Source organism: Corylus avellana, chromosome 7 (genome assembly GCF_965113065.1).
Source record: "Corylus avellana chromosome 7, dhCorAvel1.hap1.2, whole genome shotgun sequence".
NCBI classification, from domain to species: Eukaryota; Viridiplantae; Streptophyta; class Magnoliopsida; order Fagales; family Betulaceae; genus Corylus; species Corylus avellana.
This window is the reverse complement of record NC_142496.1, coordinates 9,381,775-9,401,460: the sequence shown is the minus strand read 5'-3', so window position 1 is coordinate 9,401,460 and position 19,686 is coordinate 9,381,775. Positions and strand designations below refer to the sequence as shown.

Below are 19,686 nucleotides of genomic sequence, written 5' to 3'. Positions count from 1 at the left end.
GGTGAGGTTACTAATGCAGAGGGGATGAAGTGCAGTCGCCCCTACCAGATCAACAAAGCTTTATTGGACTACTATTAGTCCTTGTTCTCGACATCAGGGCCGATAGGAGGGGATGAGTGTCTTTCAGAGAAGGAAGAGAAAGTCACTCGAGAGATGAATGATCAACTAGCTTTGGATTTTACGGAGGAGGAACTTTGTAGGGTTATATCGCAAATGTCTCCGTATAGGTCTCCTAGACCGGGTGGATATACTCTGTGTTTCCACCAAAAGTTTTGACCGATGAATGGTAAGGAGGAATGTAAAGCTGTTCTTTTTTGCTTAAATTCTGGTAGATCTCTTGCTAATTGATAAGTGCCAAATATTCCATATTTGGTCCCGTTTATTTACATTAGTTAATCCTTTAGCTGTGTCGTTATTTAATATTTTGTGTTAGTTTTGTGTTTTTAATATTTTGTAGGTCATTAAAGAAAAACTACAGCTTTAAAGGGAAAAATGAAAAGTTTGGAAGAAAGCATACTTTGAGAAGACCTAGATGAGGTGGTTAAGTTTAACCAAATCCAATAAAAGGTTAAATCGGATTAAAGTTCAGGTAGGATTAAATTTCAGATTAGATAAGATTTCAGAGTGGATTCAAATTCAGATTCTGTACATGTCACACTATTTTGACTATAACTTTCCGTTCAAATATTGGATTGAAGTAATTCAAGCGGCATTAGAAAGCTAACTCAAGATAATACAATTAGTTGTGAAATATTATTTTCCTAATTCGAACGGTTACTATGCCAAAATCGCCCCGTAATAAAAGGATACAAATCTGGACGAATCCTATTCTGATTTCAGACTTCTATTTTGACTGGGAGACGGACCTCCGAATTATCTAGGTTTACTCGGGCTTCTAGGACTTTCCTAAGCCTATAAATAGACTTCTTTGTGTTCAAGAAAATATATAGAATTTCAGAGAGCAAAATTCTACAGTTTTTCCCTTTTTAGTTTAGGTTTTCTTTAGATTTAGGTTTTATTTTTATGTGGAGCTAAATTCCCAACTGAGTTTGGGGATGAAGCCTCACCGATGAAGAACATCAATACTTTCATGTAAGTCTTTATTTATCTGATTTTATTGGATTTAATATTTCAATTGTTTTACTTCTTTTCAATATGTGGAGTGATTCTTGGATATCTTTTGTGATTCAAGGATACACTTGATGATTTAAGATAATTTCACATAATTGATTGCTTGATTTTATTTGCCTAAATAATTGGATATCTCTTATGATTTGTGCAATGAATGGATACATGAGATGGTTTTGATTAATTGTTTGAAGCATAGTAAAACATATCTAAGATTTTAATTGTGAGAACTTCAAATTAATATTGATAAACATTGAAGTCTCTTGTTATGATTCGGTGAGTGTGAATTCTCAAACCTTAGTATTTTATCTCTTAGATTATTTTAATTAGTTTATGTTTAGTCTTTTAAATTTTCAAAACCCTTTTGGAACTAGATTAGGATTTAATTAGTTTAGATATAAATTGTTCTTTCAAAAATACAATTCCCTGTGGGTTTGACTTCGCACTTGCAAAACATTATATTGCAAACGATTCGTGCACTTGCGAGTATATTAAAATTTACACAACACTAATATCAATAGTACGAATATTGTGCTCATTCACTAGAAAAAGTGTCTGATAGGGTTACGGATTTTCGGCAAATTAGCTTATGCAATGTGATTTATAAAATGATGGAGAAAGTGCTAGCTAATAGAATCAAACGTATTCTGCCATATATCATCTCTCCAAATCAGAGCGCATTTGTTGCAAGGAGACAAATTACTGACAATGTGGTAGCTGCTTATGAGATTTTGCATACTATGAAGACTCGAATGAAAGGGAAGAAGGGTTTTATGGCTATGAAACTTGACATAAGCAAGGCATACAACCGGGTTGAATGGAGTTTTGTAGAAGGAGTTATGAGGAGATTGGGCTTTACGAATAGATGGATTCAATTGATCTTGAAGTGCATCAGTTCAGTTTTATACTCAATTTTGTCCAAATGGTCTTATTAATCTATCTTGTAGAATCCGGGGTGATCCCTTATCCCCTTATTTGTTCATAATGTGTGTAGAGGCCCTAAGTACGATGCTGCAATTGGCTAAGAGAAAGAAAGAGATTACAGGTGTCCCGATTGCTCGAGGAAGGGTCCGGGTTAATCACTTGTTTTTTGCAGATGATAGTCTTCTTTTCTGTAAGACAAACTTTGATGAGTGGTCACGACTGCAAAATGTGCTCGGCGGATATGAGCAAGCGTCTGGGCAACAGCTAAATAAAGAGAAAACCTCAATCTTTTTCAGTCAAAAAAAGGTGGTGGGAACTAGACAGCAAATTTTGCTAGTTTTAGGTGTACAAGCAACAAATAATTTTAAGAAATATTTGGGTTTGCCTGCTATTGTTGGATGGTCCCGAAGGATTGCGTTCTCTTTTCTCAAAGAGAAAGTTTGGAGCCGTATTTGCAATTAGAAGAATAAATTCCTTTCTCATACAGGGAAATAAATTTTACTAAAAGCTGTGGCCCAAGCCACTCCTACATATACCATGAGTATTTTCCTTCTACCAAAGAACCTAATTAGGGAGATCAATGCCATGATGCAGAGATATTGATGGAGCCACTATGAGAAAGATTTGAAAATCCATTGAATTAAATGGGAGAAGTTGGCCGGCTCTAAAAGTCATGGAGGGATGGGATTTCGTGACCTGGAATGTTTTAACAAAGCTTTATTAGCGAAACAATGTTGGGATATGCTTCAGAATCCCAATTCTCTATCTGCTAAGATCTTTAAAGCTAAATATTTTCATCAAGGTACGTTTCTTAATGCTAAGTTGGGTTGGCATCCATCTTATCTCTGGAGAAGCATTTGGTCAGCTCCTGAGCTTCTTGTGGAGGGATTACAATGGAGGGTGGGGAACGGAAGTCAAATTTGTATTTGCCACGGTAAGTGGTTACCTCGAAACAGAGATCTAGGTAGGCTATATCCAAGAGTTGAGATTGATAAGGAGGAGCATGTCGAGGAACTCATTGATTGGACCTCCAATGAATGGCAAACTAATAGGCTACGAGAGCTATTTGATGTCGGTACGGTTGAGGCTATATGCCAAATTCCTATTGGCTCTATCACTAATAGTGATGTGCCGATTTGGATTGCTACTACACATGGAGAGGTCATTGTGAGGAGTGCATATCATCTTCAACATGAGTTACTTTTATCGAATAAAGGGGAATGCTCTCGCACTAGACAATAGAGCTCTATGTGGAAACAAATTTGGCAGATGAACACACCTAATGTCGTGAAGGTTTTTAGGTGGAGAGCATGTCACAATGCTCTAGCCATAAAAGCAAATTTGTTTCAATGGATGATTATAGAGGATCCATTGTGCCCTACCTGTGGAGTTGAGTTATAAACCATGGGACATGTTTCTTGGAGGTGCCTGGCTGCGAAGGATATATGAAGTAGGTGTGGTAGTAAAATTCAAAAAAGAAGCATCGAGAATGCGGAATTTGTCTTTATATGGGAGGAACTCCAATTTTTGGGTAAGGAAGATATAGAGCTCATGGCAGTTGTGGCTATAATGTTATGGCTTCGATGGAATGCCCTTATTTGTGGGAAAAAGGTTAGTCCATCGTCCATTGTTATCAAGTGTGCCTTGGAATCTTTGAAGGCATTCCAATTAGCTAACTCCCGAAAAGGTGGCCCGATTGACAAGGTTAGTACAAATGACATCGGTTGGGAAGTCCCCAAGAACGGTTTTGTTAAAATAAATTGGGGTGCGGCTGTGGACAATAGTGAAAGGAAGATGGGTGTTGGGGTGGTTGTTAGAGATGGTGAGGGAGAGGTGTTGGAGACTTTGGTAGCGCCAAAAGACTTCATCATTGAGCCCGATATAGCGGAGGCAGCTGTGGCATTAAGGGCCATAAAGTTGAGTCGGGAATTGGGCTTTCATAGGGTGGTTCTGGAGGGCAACGCCCTCCAAGTGGTGCAGTCTCTTAATAAAGATGGGAGAAATTGGAACCGGTATGGTCATCTTATTGAGGAAGCTTGGGAATTGCTTAATTTTCTGCAAAACTGAGAGGTTAACCATGTTAAATGACATCTCAAATGGTGCAGCTCATCGACTGGCAAAGGAAGTGTTATCCCGTAGTGTGAAACGAGTCATTATTGATGAAGTTCCTAATTGCATTTTATATATTATCTCCGTAGAGCGTTGTGCTTAAATTGTTTTGTTCTATATATCGCTCAATTCCTTAAAAAAAAAAAAAAAAAAAAGGAAACTTCACTTTGAACCCCTGAATTACCACCCATTTTGACATGTCCCTCTCAAACTTCAAAACTTCTCACTTTGGACCCTTCCGTCAATTTTTGCCGTTAAAACTCTTAAAAATATAAAATTACCCTTCAATTTTCTTTTTATTAAAAAAAAATTGAAAAAAAAAAAGTTATAAGGTGGTCGAACCGTGGGTCACCATGTGATTTTTTTTTAATATATTTTTTTTTAATTTTTAATTTGAAATTAAGAATAAATTTAGAATTTTATAAAAAAGTCAAGGGTATAAACGTTATTGTCTAACTTTTAATGTTTAAAATCTAACGAAGGGGTCCAAAGTGATAGAAATTAAAAGTTCAGTGGTCAAAAGTGAGAGATTTTGAAATTTGAGATAGGCATGTTAAAGGGTGGTAGTTCAGGGGTATGAGAATAACTTGAAAATTTATTAGATTTGTCCCTTTGTAGGACACCTGGTGTAAGATGCATGCATATGTACGTTCTAGTGTTGCCCGTTATTTATTGGAAACTTGCATGTGAAAAGGCATTATATCACGGGTGATGAATGATGATGGCATATCATTGAATTGCATCAAGTTTCATTTTTGTGTGACACACAATAAAGTGGATTTTTCAATATTGAAATCCTAGCGTAAGGACAATAGGATAGAAATTTTGTACAATTAGTGGTTTGTAGAAAATATTTCCAACACAATCTATAAAACTATGTATTATACACCTTTTAGTATGTGAGAAATATATATTTTTTTATTTTTTATTAATACTATTAAAAAAATATATGTTTTTCACATATTTAAAAGACACATCATACTTAAAGACTGAGTTGAAAGAATTTCTACAACCCAATTTATAAAAGAAGGGAAAAATATAAAAAAGACCCCCAAACTATTAGTTGTTTGCAATATAACCTCCTAATGTTTAAAATGTACTAAAATAGCCCCCAAACTATCAAAATGTATAAAAAATGCCACTTATTTTTTATATTCCTATAATACTCATATTCTTTTAACAAATAAAATAATAAAATAATTGTAAAAATAACCAAAAAAATTAGTGAAAAATACAAAAAACCAATGGGCAAATAAATACAAAAAAAAAAAAATTGGAATAAATAAATAATTAGTCACTGTAATTGGCCTAAATTACAAATTGCTTCATGTCGTATTAAAGTAAAATCAATGGACAAATAAAAACAATTTTTTAACAGAATTTGACTCCATGGGCTAAATTATGTTTGTTTGTTTGTTTGTTTTTTTGTTTGTTTGTTTGTTTTTTTTTTTTTTTTTTTTGTAATATCTTAATAACTGTACCTTTGATTTTACTTTAATACGACAAGAATAGTAACTGTAGTTGGCCTAAATTATTTATTTATTCTAAAAAAATATATTTTTTTTTTGGGTATTTATTCGCCCATTAGTTTTTTTTTGAATTTTTAAAAATTGTTTGGCTTTTTTTTTTTTTTTTTACAATTATTTTATTATTTTATTTGTTAAAATAATAGGGGTATTATAGGAATATAAAAAAAATAAGTGGCATTTTTGATACATTTTGGTAGTTTAGAAGCTACTTTAGTACCTTTTGACCATTTGGAGGCTATATTGCAAACGGCTGGTTGTTTGGGGGACTTTTTTATATTTTTACCTATAAAAAAATATATATCCAAAATAATAATATGAGTTGATCAACTAATAAGAATCAAGATAAAATAATTGATGAGAATTTGTACAAGATGTAGCATAGTCCATTGAAATTATGGGGGAAAAAAAAATAGCTAACAGAAGGTATTATAGTAATTTTAAATATGTGTTTCACAAAAAATAAAAAATAAGAAAAGGTTGGAGAATATGTTTGGCACGCGGGCTATTCTATTAGGAAAATAAATAGTTTTTATTGAAAATAGAAAATTGTAGAATAAAAATATAGCCTTAGAATAGCTATTCTCATGACCAATAAAGGCAATGAGAATGACTATTTTAAATGCTCGATCATTATCATATACTCTAATATTAAAGCTATTACATTTCACTTTTTCATTTCTAATAAAAGTTATTCATTGCAAAAATTAAAAACTAAAAAAAAAAAAAAATACTTTTATTTTTTTATAAATAGCCATTCTGCATACCAAACACAGCTGAAGATCTATTTAAAAGCGTTACATCATTGCAGCTTGTTAAGGATTAAATTTCATTTTCTCTATTGATTAGTCAAAATTGTTAAAAAGTTCTGTACTGTTCATAGAAGAAAAAAATTCTGGATTTTTTAGGCCATCATCATCAAAATGTTAAGAACTTTGTAATAATAATCTTCCTCTTGTTTTCAGAGTTTAGAGTATATATATATATATAAGGAAAATACCAAGATACTCTAGTCGGTGGCACTGCCACAAACTGTCCACAATTCTCATATCAAACACAACCGGTTGGATCCCAGTCAAGTCCTAGGCGGGTCCCGAACAAGTCCCGGTCAAATCTCAGACGAGTTTCAGTGGGGTTTCAGGCAAGTCTTGGGTGGGCTTCGGTCAAGTTCCAGGCTAGTCCCAGGCGTGTCCTGGACAAGTCTGGGTGGGTCCCAATCAAGTCCCTGCGGGGTCCCGGGCGAGTCTTGGTCAAGTCCCGATAGGGTTTCGAGTAGGTCTGGTGGAGTCTCAGGCAGGTCCAGTTGGGTCTCAGTCAAGTTTCGAGCGGGTTCCGATCAAGTCCTGGCCGAGTCTTGGGTTAGTCTTGGGCGGATTTTGGTCAAGTCCCGGGCGGGTCCTGTGCTGTAGGTCCAGGCAGGTCTCGGGCAGGTCCCGGTAGGGTCCCAAGCAGATCCAGGGCAAGTCTCAGTCAAGTCTCGGGCAGGTCCCGATCAAGTGCCAGCATGGTCTTGGGCGGGTCTTAACAGGGTTCGTCAATTGAGAATGAGATGCTCAAAGTCAGAAAATAGTTTACGATTTTGAAAACCATAAACCATTTTTTAAAAATTAAAGAAGAATTTTCTATTAAAAGAAAAATATTTTTCTTTAATCACTATTTTACTTAGCACTAAGGACCAAAAAATACAAAATCATTTTTAAAAAACCATTTTACGACAAAAGAAAGGAAAGCCTTAAGTTCATAATCACCCGCTCATGAGAGCTGGACAGTAGACAGATTAAAAGATAGTAGTTGTATCTTACAAAAAAAAAAAAAAAAGATAGTAGTTGTAATGTGACAAAAGAACTACCATGTGAGGCGGCGAAGAGTCACCAAGATGAGATAGTTTTAAAATTCATATCGGAAACATATTATTGGTAGACCAAAAAACCTCTAAAAAAAAATAATATAAAAATTACAGTGGGGTCCAATTTGTTTTCTATGGTTAGATTAGCAAGAAACATAACAGAAAGTAACAACCTCTGCACTTGCAATTGGCAGTGGTGGAGAGTGACTGTACGACACATTGTGGCACCACACCCAAAAGCGACGACAGGGGACCACAAAAGTCCCAAACAAACAGTTTTAAGGCTCTCTCACGCGAATAATTGAATCATAGACCCAAAAACACGCCAAAATAAAAAACATGTCCAACTCAAAGACCCTACCCCACCGCCTTCGGGCCCACAAGGAATCCCTTCTCTAGAAAGCTAGCCAATAGGAATCCAGACTAAAGATTGCCTCGAAATCAGCAGCCAATCGACGCCGAGATAAGACCAATTCGTGGGTCCCCAAGAGCTCCATCGTGTTCCTATAGCAAACCACCAAAAAGTGCATGGGCTCCCCCCCGGAGAAGAGCCTAGAGAATGGCGATGAAGACTGGAGAGTGATGAAAAGCGAACACAATCATTCAACCAATTGGGCCCCTTAATATATATACGAGAGCACCAAAACTATTCCCTATTCAAATATTTCTCTTTCTCTTCAATTCTTTGAGAAATTCATTCATCCATCCATGATCGGTGAAAAGAAAGCTGCAAATGCAATGGGAGGCAAGACGGCCCGAGCTTGCGACAGCTGTTTACGCCGGCGGGCTCGCTGGTTTTGCGCCGCCGACGACGCTTTTCTTTGCCAGGCGTGCGATGCCTCGGTGCACTCCGCTAACCAGCTAGCGAGCAGGCACGAAAGGGTTCGGCTCCAAACTTCATTATCTCTGAGGCTCTCTACGACGGCAGATGAAGATTCTCCGCCGGCGTGGCACCGGGGTTTCACGCGCAAGGCGCGAACCCCGCGCAATAATCACAAACCTAAAGAGGAATTAGAGAGAGGGGTGTTCAACCCCCTGCCTTTTGTTCCGGAGATTGGCAGTGAAGAAGGGGGGTCGCCGGATGCCGGCGGCAACGACGACGACGAGCAGCTGCTTTATCGGGTTCCGGTGTTCGACCCTTTTGCTGCCGAGCTTTGCAATGAGATGGGGAACGCGATTGTCGATGAGAGAACCACCGTGGGTGATGACATGGATGATTTACACGGGCTTCTTCCGTCGGATATGGAGCTTGCTGAGTTTGCTGCTGACGTGGAGAGCCTACTTGGCAAAGGGGTTGAGGATTATTGTTGCGACGTTGGAGAGGGAAGATCGGTGAAGGTTGAAGAGGAAGAAGAGTTGGAAGACATTGTAGCATGTCAGTTCAATCCGCCGGTCGATATGATGAGAGAAACATTAGATTGGAATATTTTCGATTACGATGAGTCCGCGGCGGCCGAAGAGAAGGTGGAGCAGAAGGTTGCTCCCATGGCGGTGGCCGAGAACAAGATGATGAAGGGGGAGATGATTTTGAGGCTAAATTATGAGGCAGTTATAGCAGCTTGGGCCAGCCATGAGTCTCCATGGACAGCAGGAACACGACCGGAGATCAATCCCAACGGTTGCTCGCCAGACTTTCTGGTATTAGATTATAAATTAAATAATTAAATTTATTTATTTTTATTAGCTTAAACTTTAAAAATAAGCAAATACTAATAGTTTATATATATATTATTACAGGGTTTGTTTGGTAGAGAAGGGAATGAGGCATATGGAGGAGTTGGAAGGAGTGATGACGTGGGAAGGGAAGCAAGGGTGTCAAGGTACAGAGAAAAGAGAAGGACGAGGTTGTTTTCGAAGAAGATAAGATACGAAGTAAGGAAACTGAACGCGGAGAAGAGGCCTAGGATGAAAGGGAGATTTGTTAAGAGGACTCCGTTCATGGGGGCAACTGTCTCTCCTAATTACCTCAACAAATGATTAAGCCCTTCTCTCTCTCTCTCTCTTTAACAGGGATTATATTGCATTAATCTATGTATGAGCCTTTGAGGGTGTATATATGTTGTTCTTCTAACCAAAATATTGCTTATCTGGCCTGCAAACCACTAATAAAATTCATGCAGCAACAACTCTTTTCTTTTGTTTTTCTTTTTGTTTTATTTTGTTTTTATTTTTATTTTTATTTTTTATTTTTATGGGACAGCAATCTTCATTAATTGGGGTTCAATGTCAACCAAGATATATCAAATATGATGTAACTAATGCATGCATGCAGAAGAAGAGGAAGAGTATTGTTTAGGAGCTTGGTGATAAGTTTACATTACCCGGCTGACATAATTAAGAAACTAGTTGACTAATGCACTGGGATTATACAAAATTCAAATAGTTCGATGGATCAGACTAATGCAAAATTAAGATAATTTAATCGATATAAATTGAATGAGTTTGATCGACCCTTTGACCATATTACAATCACCCTTTAACCGTATCACGATCGATCAGCTTAGTGCACTAAAATGATATAAAACCCAAAAAGTTTGATTGACCGCCTTTCAATTGTATCATGATCGAATCGAAAGAGTTCGATCGATCAAACTAGTATACGAAGATGATTCAAAATCTAGAGAGTTCAATCGATAATTCGATTCTACCAATATCGAGTAGACTAATGCATTGAAATTATACAAAATCAAAGAGTTTGATTGTATCATGATTGATAGATGAGTGCACCAAGATCATCATAAAAAAAATTCAAAACAGCTCAATCAATCTTTTGATCCTTATATTACGACTGATTAATGAAGAAGTGCATCGGATGAAATTACAATAGTTTTAAACTTAAAATATTGGTTTCAAACAACCTATTAATTTCACTATTAAAAAAATGACCTATACTGACACATCTTTTCGCGGCAGTTGTGTTAGATGTGCCGGGAAAAAGAAAGTCAGTAACAAAATAAGTGTCAGTATTTTAATAAAAGCTCCCACATGGAGCTGATTTTCTATAGTTCAAATTAAAGATCTTTTATATATATATATATATATATATATAAAACATTAATGATGACTTTAATGTTGTCGCTGATTTGTTATTATTAGCGACAATTATTATTATTGCTAATGGGAAAATGTCATTGCTAATAACTTCTTGCTACAACCCGCACACGAAATCATTTCCCACTAGATTAATAGGGATGTCCCAAAATGCCGTTGCTAAGAGGAAACTTTTTCTAAAATTAGCGACGACTAGCAAAAGTCATTGTTGATAAGCACTTATGAGAAATGTTAAGTATTTTTATAGTATTCTTTTAACTGTGATGTGTGTCTTTTAAAATTACCAATAGATTAAAAGTCAATAATAATAATATCAAATTTAACGGTAATTTTAAAAGTCACATCACAGTTGAAAGGACACTAGGAAAACATTCGAAGAACACCTAACATTTCCCAACACTTATCAAAAATGAATTTTGAGTCATCACTCAAAGTTTGGTCGCTAATTTAGTGGCGGAGCCACGTTAGGGCCCAGGGACGTGACCCTCCCAAAGATACAAAACTTCGACTTTTTTAGAGAAAATGAAAGAAAGAAGAGTTAATAAATATTAATGGCCCTTGCAAATATTTTGTCTTTATGTGAACCTTTTTTTTTCTCCTTCTATAGTGTTAAACAAAAAATTGCTTTCATAATATGTTGTACGAAGGAGGTGTAGGGTCATGTCTTTATATATATATATATAGCTTTACATATTTTGTGATATATTTTGGAACAGCAAGAAAGAAAGCAACTAAGTAGCACTTAAAAATCAAAACCCCATGGTTCAAAATAAGTCATGCATGCCAACAATATTTTAGTATAACAAATAGTGAGAAAATTAAAGATAATATTGAGTGAAGTGGCACTGACCCAAAAAAGTCAGTGCCACACATCACAATACCAAAAAAAAATAGATTGGAATATTTTCGAAATAAGTCATGCGAATGTCAGTAATTTGAATCACTCTCCCCATTTCCCTCCCCTGTAAAAAAATGTTAGGTTTTTTATTCTCTATAAATTTAACCCCTACTTTTTTTTAGCAGCACATCAGTGAGCAACTACAAACAAAATTAGAAGTTTAAAATTTTAGAACACTCAATTTTCTAACTAGTCTCCACACATCACAATACCAAAAAAAAAAAGAAAAAAAAAAAAAAAAGGTGTGAACTTTTATATTTGTTCTAATTATTATTATTATTATTATTTTACCATGCCTTTCTCTACAAATTGCTTTTTTTTTTTCTTTTTTTTTTTTTTTTTCTAAAGACTATTTGAATTGTTTTGGCACATATTTATAAATTTTGGTATATATAATTTTTGAGATACACATATTATGTAAAAAAAATTACTTAATTTCAATTTTAAAATGCATTTATCATCTTTTTAGTTCAACCTACAATAGCAAAATTTTGGCTACGCCAGTGATATTCACCAAATTAATCGATCTGCTCATTAGCTTACTTTCCTACAATTCCTACACCTACAATTCCACGTGGTCTTTATGACTATTTTTCCAATTACAAGAACTCCGATTGTATATACAAACCATCTTAGAGCCAGTTTTAGATTGCGTTAAGGGGGTTTAAAAAAATATTTTTAGTATCTAAAAAACTGTGTTAAAGAAAAGAAAAGTGGCATGTTTGGTAAAAAAAAAATTTACCAAAGTAGTTCTTTAATTTTTTTTTTTTTACTCAAAACGTGTCAAAAAAACACTTTTGGAAAGTTTAAAATAAAGATTTTTTTTTTTCTACTTTAAAAACTCTATTTTTCAATACAATCCCAAAGTCTCATCATTAATCTTAGTTGCAACCTTAAAGTCTCATAATTAAATTAAAACATAATTATTTTTTAAGTTTGAAGGATATATAATTAATAGTTAATTTATGAGTAAGTATAAATACTCCAACTGATTTTCTCTTAACTATTTTAAACGTTTGATAGAAGTAGTGGCCGAGGTAATTTATAATGAGTTTAATATGTTTCTATAAAATGCATATGTTGAGATTTAATTTATCCAAAAAAACAAAAAAAAAATCTTAAGATTTAGTAGTTTTTTATAAAAGAGAAAAATGTTCTAGACGCCCTAAAGTATGATTTTTTTTATTTTTTTTTACCAATCACTCCCTAAAGTTTAAATTTCATTGATTTACTCTTTAAGGTTTCAATTTTTATCAAATAGATCTTTCTGTTCACATTCCATTAAATTTTTTGAGGTTTTACCACGTCAAACTCAATCAAAAGTCGACATGTGTCACTTATAATAATAATAAAATAAAATAGAGACGGGGGTGGTCCTCTCGCCCTTGGTAAAGGGGATACATATTGTCGTATTTTGATTGTATATGACATGGCAACACCGTTAGAAATCTAATGAAATGTGCAAAAAAATGATTTATTTAATAACAATTAAAACCTTAAAAAGTAAGTTGATAACATTTAAACTTTAAGGAGTGATTTGTCTTTGTCTTTTAGTCTCTATACAATATTGCTGGTTTTAAAAACCTAGAGAGAGAGAGAGAGAGAGAGCAGTGCAAAGAGAGCATAGCAAAATTGGGGGAGGGGGAGAGGGAGTTATGACTCCCTTCTCCCTGCCCCCCTTTCCTCTTTCCCCCTTATTTTCCTGCCTCCTCCATAGATCGACCGAGACATGTGTGTCAATTGTCCTCGAGGTGCTTTCTAGTAGCACATTGAACGCGTGAGGGTGTGTTGGGTTTTTGTTGGTTTTCTGTTGTAATAGTATCTTCGTTGTTTTTAAATAAGAATGTTTTTTTTTCTAGATCTGCTTTTAACAGCGATCTATAAAGTGAAGTTTTAGACGTTTTCTTAGGTTTTGTTTTCACAAATTCTTAAGAATAATAGAATTGGTTTATGGTCGGTTTTTGGTTTTCTTATAATTCCTTTCTGGTAGCAAACTATAGACCGATGACGGAGGAGTTATCCGCCATAAAGAATAATTGTCACTATGATAGAGGCAACGAAGGAGCGTTTGATAAAGCACTAGTAGCGGAGATGAAAAAGCCAGGAAATCAATGACCGGGCAATTGATAGAGACATGATTCGTCGGAATTTACTATATGTAGATCTGAAACTTATTGAAACAGTGGCACTTTATAGATATTGCCTTGTAATAGCCCAAGATGCTATTGTGTGTGTCATAAATAATTTTTGGGTTATAAAGATTTCTAATTGTATCTTTGGCATTGTATCGAGCATTTTGTCCAATTTGATTGTTATTTCAATAAAAAGATAATTCTTAAAAAAAAAAAAAAAAAAAAAAAAAAGGAGTGATTTGTCTGAAACATTTTTCCCAATAATGAAATCTTGTATATATATGAAAATATCTATTGTTAATGTTTTTAGTTGAAAAGAGAAAGACAAAAATAAAAGAAACGCCGAGAGGAAAAGTGCAAGTAAACGCGTGATGATGAAGAAGACTACGTACTCAAATACTCAAAATTCCTATTTTCTTTGGAATTACTCTATTATTTTTGCAGACGTGGTCCCAGCCAAGGTTGTCAATGAGACTATATATATATATATATATACACATTTGTGGTTTCTGAGCGAGCCATGAAATCCTAAGATATATATAGCCCCTGCTTTTTGATGACATTCACAAGTCGATCTAACATAAGGTGCATGTATTATATGGTCCCAGGAAATTCAATTTATATATGTAGATAATCTAACGAGTTGTCTTTTTTTTTTCTTTTCTTTTTTTTTTTTTGGTAAGCAAAGAATACAAACAGGGAGATCAACTTTAGCTATTTTATTTGAGCGTGATTATAATAGCACGTGCTCGCTGAGAGTCGCAAATGAGTAGTCTAGACAGTAAAAACTGCAAGAGCTCTTTCAAATCGAACTGAGCCATATATTGCCTAACTCATTCTCATCATAGCATTAATGGAACCTAAAATGGCTAATTTTAATAGGATTGAGGATTCTCATTTTAAGAATCAAACTCTCATCATATAATACATGCCCAACTATTTAGAAATTTTTCTTAAGACGTGTTTAGTGTCATTATCCTAAACATCTCTTGTTCATTTTTTTTTAAGTAAAATAAAATAAAATTATCATTGAATTCATGGCGGCTTCACAAATTTAATGGTAAATTTGCTAAATTCTTTTACAAAAATAAAACTAATTATAAACAAAAAAATGAAAACGAAATATTTCTCTTTCCTAATGTACTGGCACTACACCTTGAAGTTGATGGTAACGAGTAGTTGTCATCTCCAATATTGGTGGATGGGCGTTGTTTGTGCCGCCGAACAAGAACAACAGTTGTTTCGCCATCTACACCAAAATCCAGAGAATTTTCCAGGGAATATTGGTGGATGGGCGTTTTTTTTTTTTTTTTTTTTTGAATTCTTGTAAACTTCACTTTAGACATCTGAATTACCACACGATTTAACAAGATCCCCAAATTTCAAAACCTCTCAATTTGAACCTCTGAACTTTCAATTGCAGTCAATTTAAACCCCCTCTGTCATATTTTAAACGTTAAAAGTGAGACAATGACGTTTATACCCTTGAATTTTTTTATAAAATTTTAAATTTACTGATAAGTGCTAAAATTTTCATATTTTCAGTACTTAATTTGCATGTTTTAATCCTTTGGTTTTGGTTAATTAGGCCATTTTACTTCTTTTTTTTGTATTTTCTTCGTTTTTTAGGCTTTTGGAAGAAAAGAAAGCGTTTCTTAAAGAATTACAAGCTTAAAGGGCAAATTGGGAAGACTTAGAAGATATGGTTGAGCTTAGCCAATCATGGTTAAAGTTTAATCAAATAGAGGAAATGATCAATTCGGAATTTCTCACATTGAAGTCAACTCGGATTGGATGAAAAATTGGATTCTGAATATGTCTCGGTATTTTGATTATAACTTTCAGCTCAGATATCTGATTGAGGTGATTCAAGCGGCATTGGAAAGATAACTCAAAGGGATACAAATCATTGTGAAATAGAATTATCCCAATTCGGAGCGCCACAAGGCCAAAATCACGCCGCAAGTCAGGACTGCAATTCTGGGCGAATCTTATCACTACAAAAAAAAAAAAAAAAAAAAAGGCATTTTTTGACGTGGTTACAATACCTGTTTTTTTGCCACATCAGAAAATTTCTGACGTGTGCATTTTAAAACGTCAGAAATTTTTTTCCTGACGTGTAATTAGTGACACATCACAATTTTTTGACGTGTCTGAACAAACACGTCAGAAAATTCTGACGTTTTAGATCTTGGAGCGTCAAAAAAAATGTTACAGATTTGGAAAATTAAAAAATGATATAATTTCTGACGTGGCGAGATTTGCCACGTCAGAAAATTCTGACGGGGTGGTTTGCCACGTCAGAACTCTATATATATATATATATATATATATATATATATATATATATATTATAAATATACAAATATATATTTATATTAGTCTTCTGACGTGCCACATGTCACACGTCAGGAATTCCTGACGTGTGACACGTGGCACGTCAGGAAATTATCTCGAATTCCTCCCTATGTCCCATCTCCCCGCCAGAACATTATATATATATATATATATATATATATATATATATATCAGATTTTTTTTTTTTTTTTTAGAGTATTTTTCTGACGTGCAACACTTGGCACGTCAGAAATCCCCTCGATACCCGATATTAACATATCATAAAAAAATGGGGGATTTTAAAACTTTTCCCTCTTCTTTTTCCCTTCAACTCTTTCACTCTTCTTATTCTTTTCCCCTTCATTTATTTTCCCTACAATCTCCCTCTCCTCTCTCAATCTCCCTTCTTCACACTGCACAGCAGCTCTCTCTAGATCTAGAGGAAAAAAATGAAAGCAGCATATCGAAGAAGAAAGCAGAAGAAGAGGAACTGAAGAAGAAAAAGAAAAGGAGAAGATCGAGAAGCTGGGTACTTAAAAAGAAAAAAAAAAAAAAAAAACGAAGAAGAAGATAAGATAGAAAAGAAGATTTTTGGGTTTTTGAAAATTTTTTTGGTTTGGGTTTTGAGTTTGAGTTTTTGAAAATGGAGATAGAAAAGAAGAGAGAGATAGAAAGAGAAAAGAAGAGAAACCAAAATCTGGGTTCACTACAAAATTTGGCAGAAATTTTGACCAGAGGTTTTTGACGTGTCAATGCCATTGACACGTCAAAAACCTCTTTTGACGTGTCATTTTTTACGTTCAGCCGCGGTTAAAAGGGGGGATGTCAAAAATTCCGATTTTTTGACGTGTCGAAAGTTCACACGTCAAAAACTTTTGACGTGTCAAAATTGACACGTCAAAAACAATTTTTTGACGTGTTAAAGTTGACACGTCAAAAGTTTTTGACGTGTCGAAAGTTCACACGTCAAAAAGAATTTTGACGTGTCGAAATTGACGCGTGAAAAAAAATTTTGACGTGTCGATCTTAACCCGTCGAAAATTTTTTTGACATGCCAATTTTGACACGTCAAAAAAATTTTTGACGCATCAACATCAACACGTCAAAAAATTGTTTTTGACGTGTCAATTTTGACACGTCAAAAGTTTTTGACGTGTGAACTTTCGACACGTCAAAAAATGTACGTGTGATTTTTTGACGTGTCACCCCATTTGACACGTCAATATATATATATATATATATATATATATATATATTATATATATATATATATTTTAAAATAAAAAATAATTACAATATTCCAATACCTGATAATTATACAATAATTACAATATTTCTAATCCACATCTAATACAAAATCCACCTAAATAATCCACATCCAATACATAATAATCCACATCCAATAATCCACATCCAATAATACACATCAAATACATAATCAACATCCAATACATAATATACATAATCCACCTAAATAATCCACATCCAATAATCCACATCAAATACATAATCAACATCCAATACATAATATACATAATCCACCTAAATAATCCACATCAAATACATAATAATCCACATCCAATACATAATATACATAATCCACCTAAATAATCCACATCCAATACATAATAATTCACATCAAATACATAATCAACATCCAATACATAATATACATAATCCACCTAAATAATCTACATCTAATACATAATCCACCTACATATATAATACACTTCCAATACATAATCCACCAACATAATCCACCTACATATATAATACACATCCAATACATAATATACATTCAATACATAATCCACCTAAATAATCAACATCCAATACATAATCCACCTACATATATAATACATATCCAATACATAATCTACATTCAATACATAATCCACATCCAATACACATTCAATACATAATCCACCTACATAATACACATCCAATACATAATCCACTTACATATATAATACACATCCAACACATAATCCACCTACATATATAATACACATCCAATACATAATCCACATTCAATACATAATCTACCTACATAATCCACATTCAATACATAATCTACCTACATAATACACATCCAACACATAATACACATCCAATACATAATCCACATCTAATACATAAACCTAAAGAAATCCAAAATCCACATGCAATACCTAATCCAATCCAATCCAATCCAATTCAATACCTAATCCAATCCAATACATAATACACATCTATAATACACATCCATAATACACATTCATAATCCACATAAATAATCCAATATAATCCAATCCAATACATAATACACATTCATAATACACATCTATAATTCACATATATAATCCAATCCAATACCTAATCTAATCTAATACGTAATTCAATCCAATACATATTCCACTCCAATACACAATACACATCCTGACCATACTATGAGTTTCAAAGAATATATATATCCAACACAACTTCATTAAACAAAATCTAATATCCTGAAATAATTATCCAACACAACACAACTTCATTACTAATATATATCTAATATCCAATATCCAATATCCAATATCTAACACATACTTCATTAAGCAAAATTTCAACATACATACTACATGCCAACACAACACATAACAAAACGTATATATATATCGAAAACACGTTCTAACACAAGTCAAAACAAATATACAATAAAACACATCTGGACTATTTACTACAAATAAGTTTCAATGTCTCTCAACAAACCTATAGTTTCATCTAACTATATACAAAACAATAAGTAGCAGTATGTATACAAACAGTGATAATCAACGACGCCTGGCGCCCAACTCAACACAGTCATCCCCTAACTTTTAATCTGCATTACCTGCAAATGAGTTGTGAACCAATAATAATCAATACAAAAATTCAAAATTACTATGTAATATGATGCAAATATGCGTAAGTTCTAAAATAGGAGTTTTTAACAGTTGTTTCTAACAGTTAACAATTGTTAAAAAAACAAAATAAAATATATTATTACCTCTGTGGGGCGCAAATCCAGACGTCGACCCGAACATGGCCTCGATTTGGCGGAAACGAGCGTCAATCATAGCATCTTTCTCTTCTATTTGCGCTTTTTGTGCTTCAATCTGCCTCGCCATCTCTTCCATTGCCCTTCTTTGTGCTGCCCGCTCTTCTTCCATCACACGTCTTTCTTGTGCCCGCTCATCTTCAAGTTCTCTAATTCTATCTGTCATCTATGAGAACGAGGAGCTCCAAGAATTTTGAGACCGTGTCTGGGACGGTGTATATTATGAATGTATGCTGCCCCGCACCGACAGCACATTCGGACCCAGCTGGCGGACCCTGCCAGCATACTCAGGCTTATTTTCATGCGCCTGAGCATACGCGTTATCAGGTGTCCACCGTACCGTCCCTTCCGTCACGGTCTTACTATTTGCCGGGTCAGTGGGCATCAATTCCTTCATCCTCTCCTGTATATTAAAAAACAAATTAGTATCTCTTATAAGGAACGTTATTCATAAGTAATTTATCAAAATATACAAAATGTTTGAGTACTTACACATCTCTCCCTGACCATGTCATTCGGATAGCCACCATCCTTCGTTGTGTGAGTAGTAACGTAACTTTCCGCTCGAGTTGGAGGAGTGCCGCCCCTGGCTATGGTCTGCATAGAAAATATATCAATACAACAACAACAAAAACAAAAAAAGTTAAAAAAAACATAGACATAAACAACCGATT

General features: G+C 34.3%; 2 protein-coding genes and 1 pseudogene across 2 annotated transcripts; 2 read left to right on the top strand and 1 right to left on the bottom strand.

The window, feature by feature from the left end:
- The first annotated feature begins 3,603 nt into the window (after positions 1–3,603).
- On the top strand, positions 3,604–4,119 carry LOC148584450 (uncharacterized). The gene has a single exon (XM_088518456.1). The coding sequence runs from the start codon at positions 3,604–3,606 to the stop codon at positions 4,117–4,119; it is 516 nt and encodes a 171-aa protein (XP_088374582.1).
- Positions 4,120–8,089: 3,970 nt separating this feature from the next.
- Positions 8,090–9,653, top strand: BBX16 (B-box type zinc finger protein with CCT domain-containing protein). The gene is made up of 2 exons (XM_059598284.2): positions 8,090–9,171; positions 9,271–9,653. Exons 1-2 carry the CDS (start codon positions 8,242–8,244, stop codon positions 9,508–9,510), a joined length of 1,170 nt encoding a protein of 389 aa, XP_059454267.1. The 5' UTR covers positions 8,090–8,241; the 3' UTR covers positions 9,511–9,653.
- Positions 9,654–18,791: 9,138 nt separating this feature from the next.
- The window catches only part of LOC148584449 (uncharacterized), a 5,008-nt pseudogene continuing 4,113 nt past the window's right edge, over positions 18,792–19,686 (bottom strand).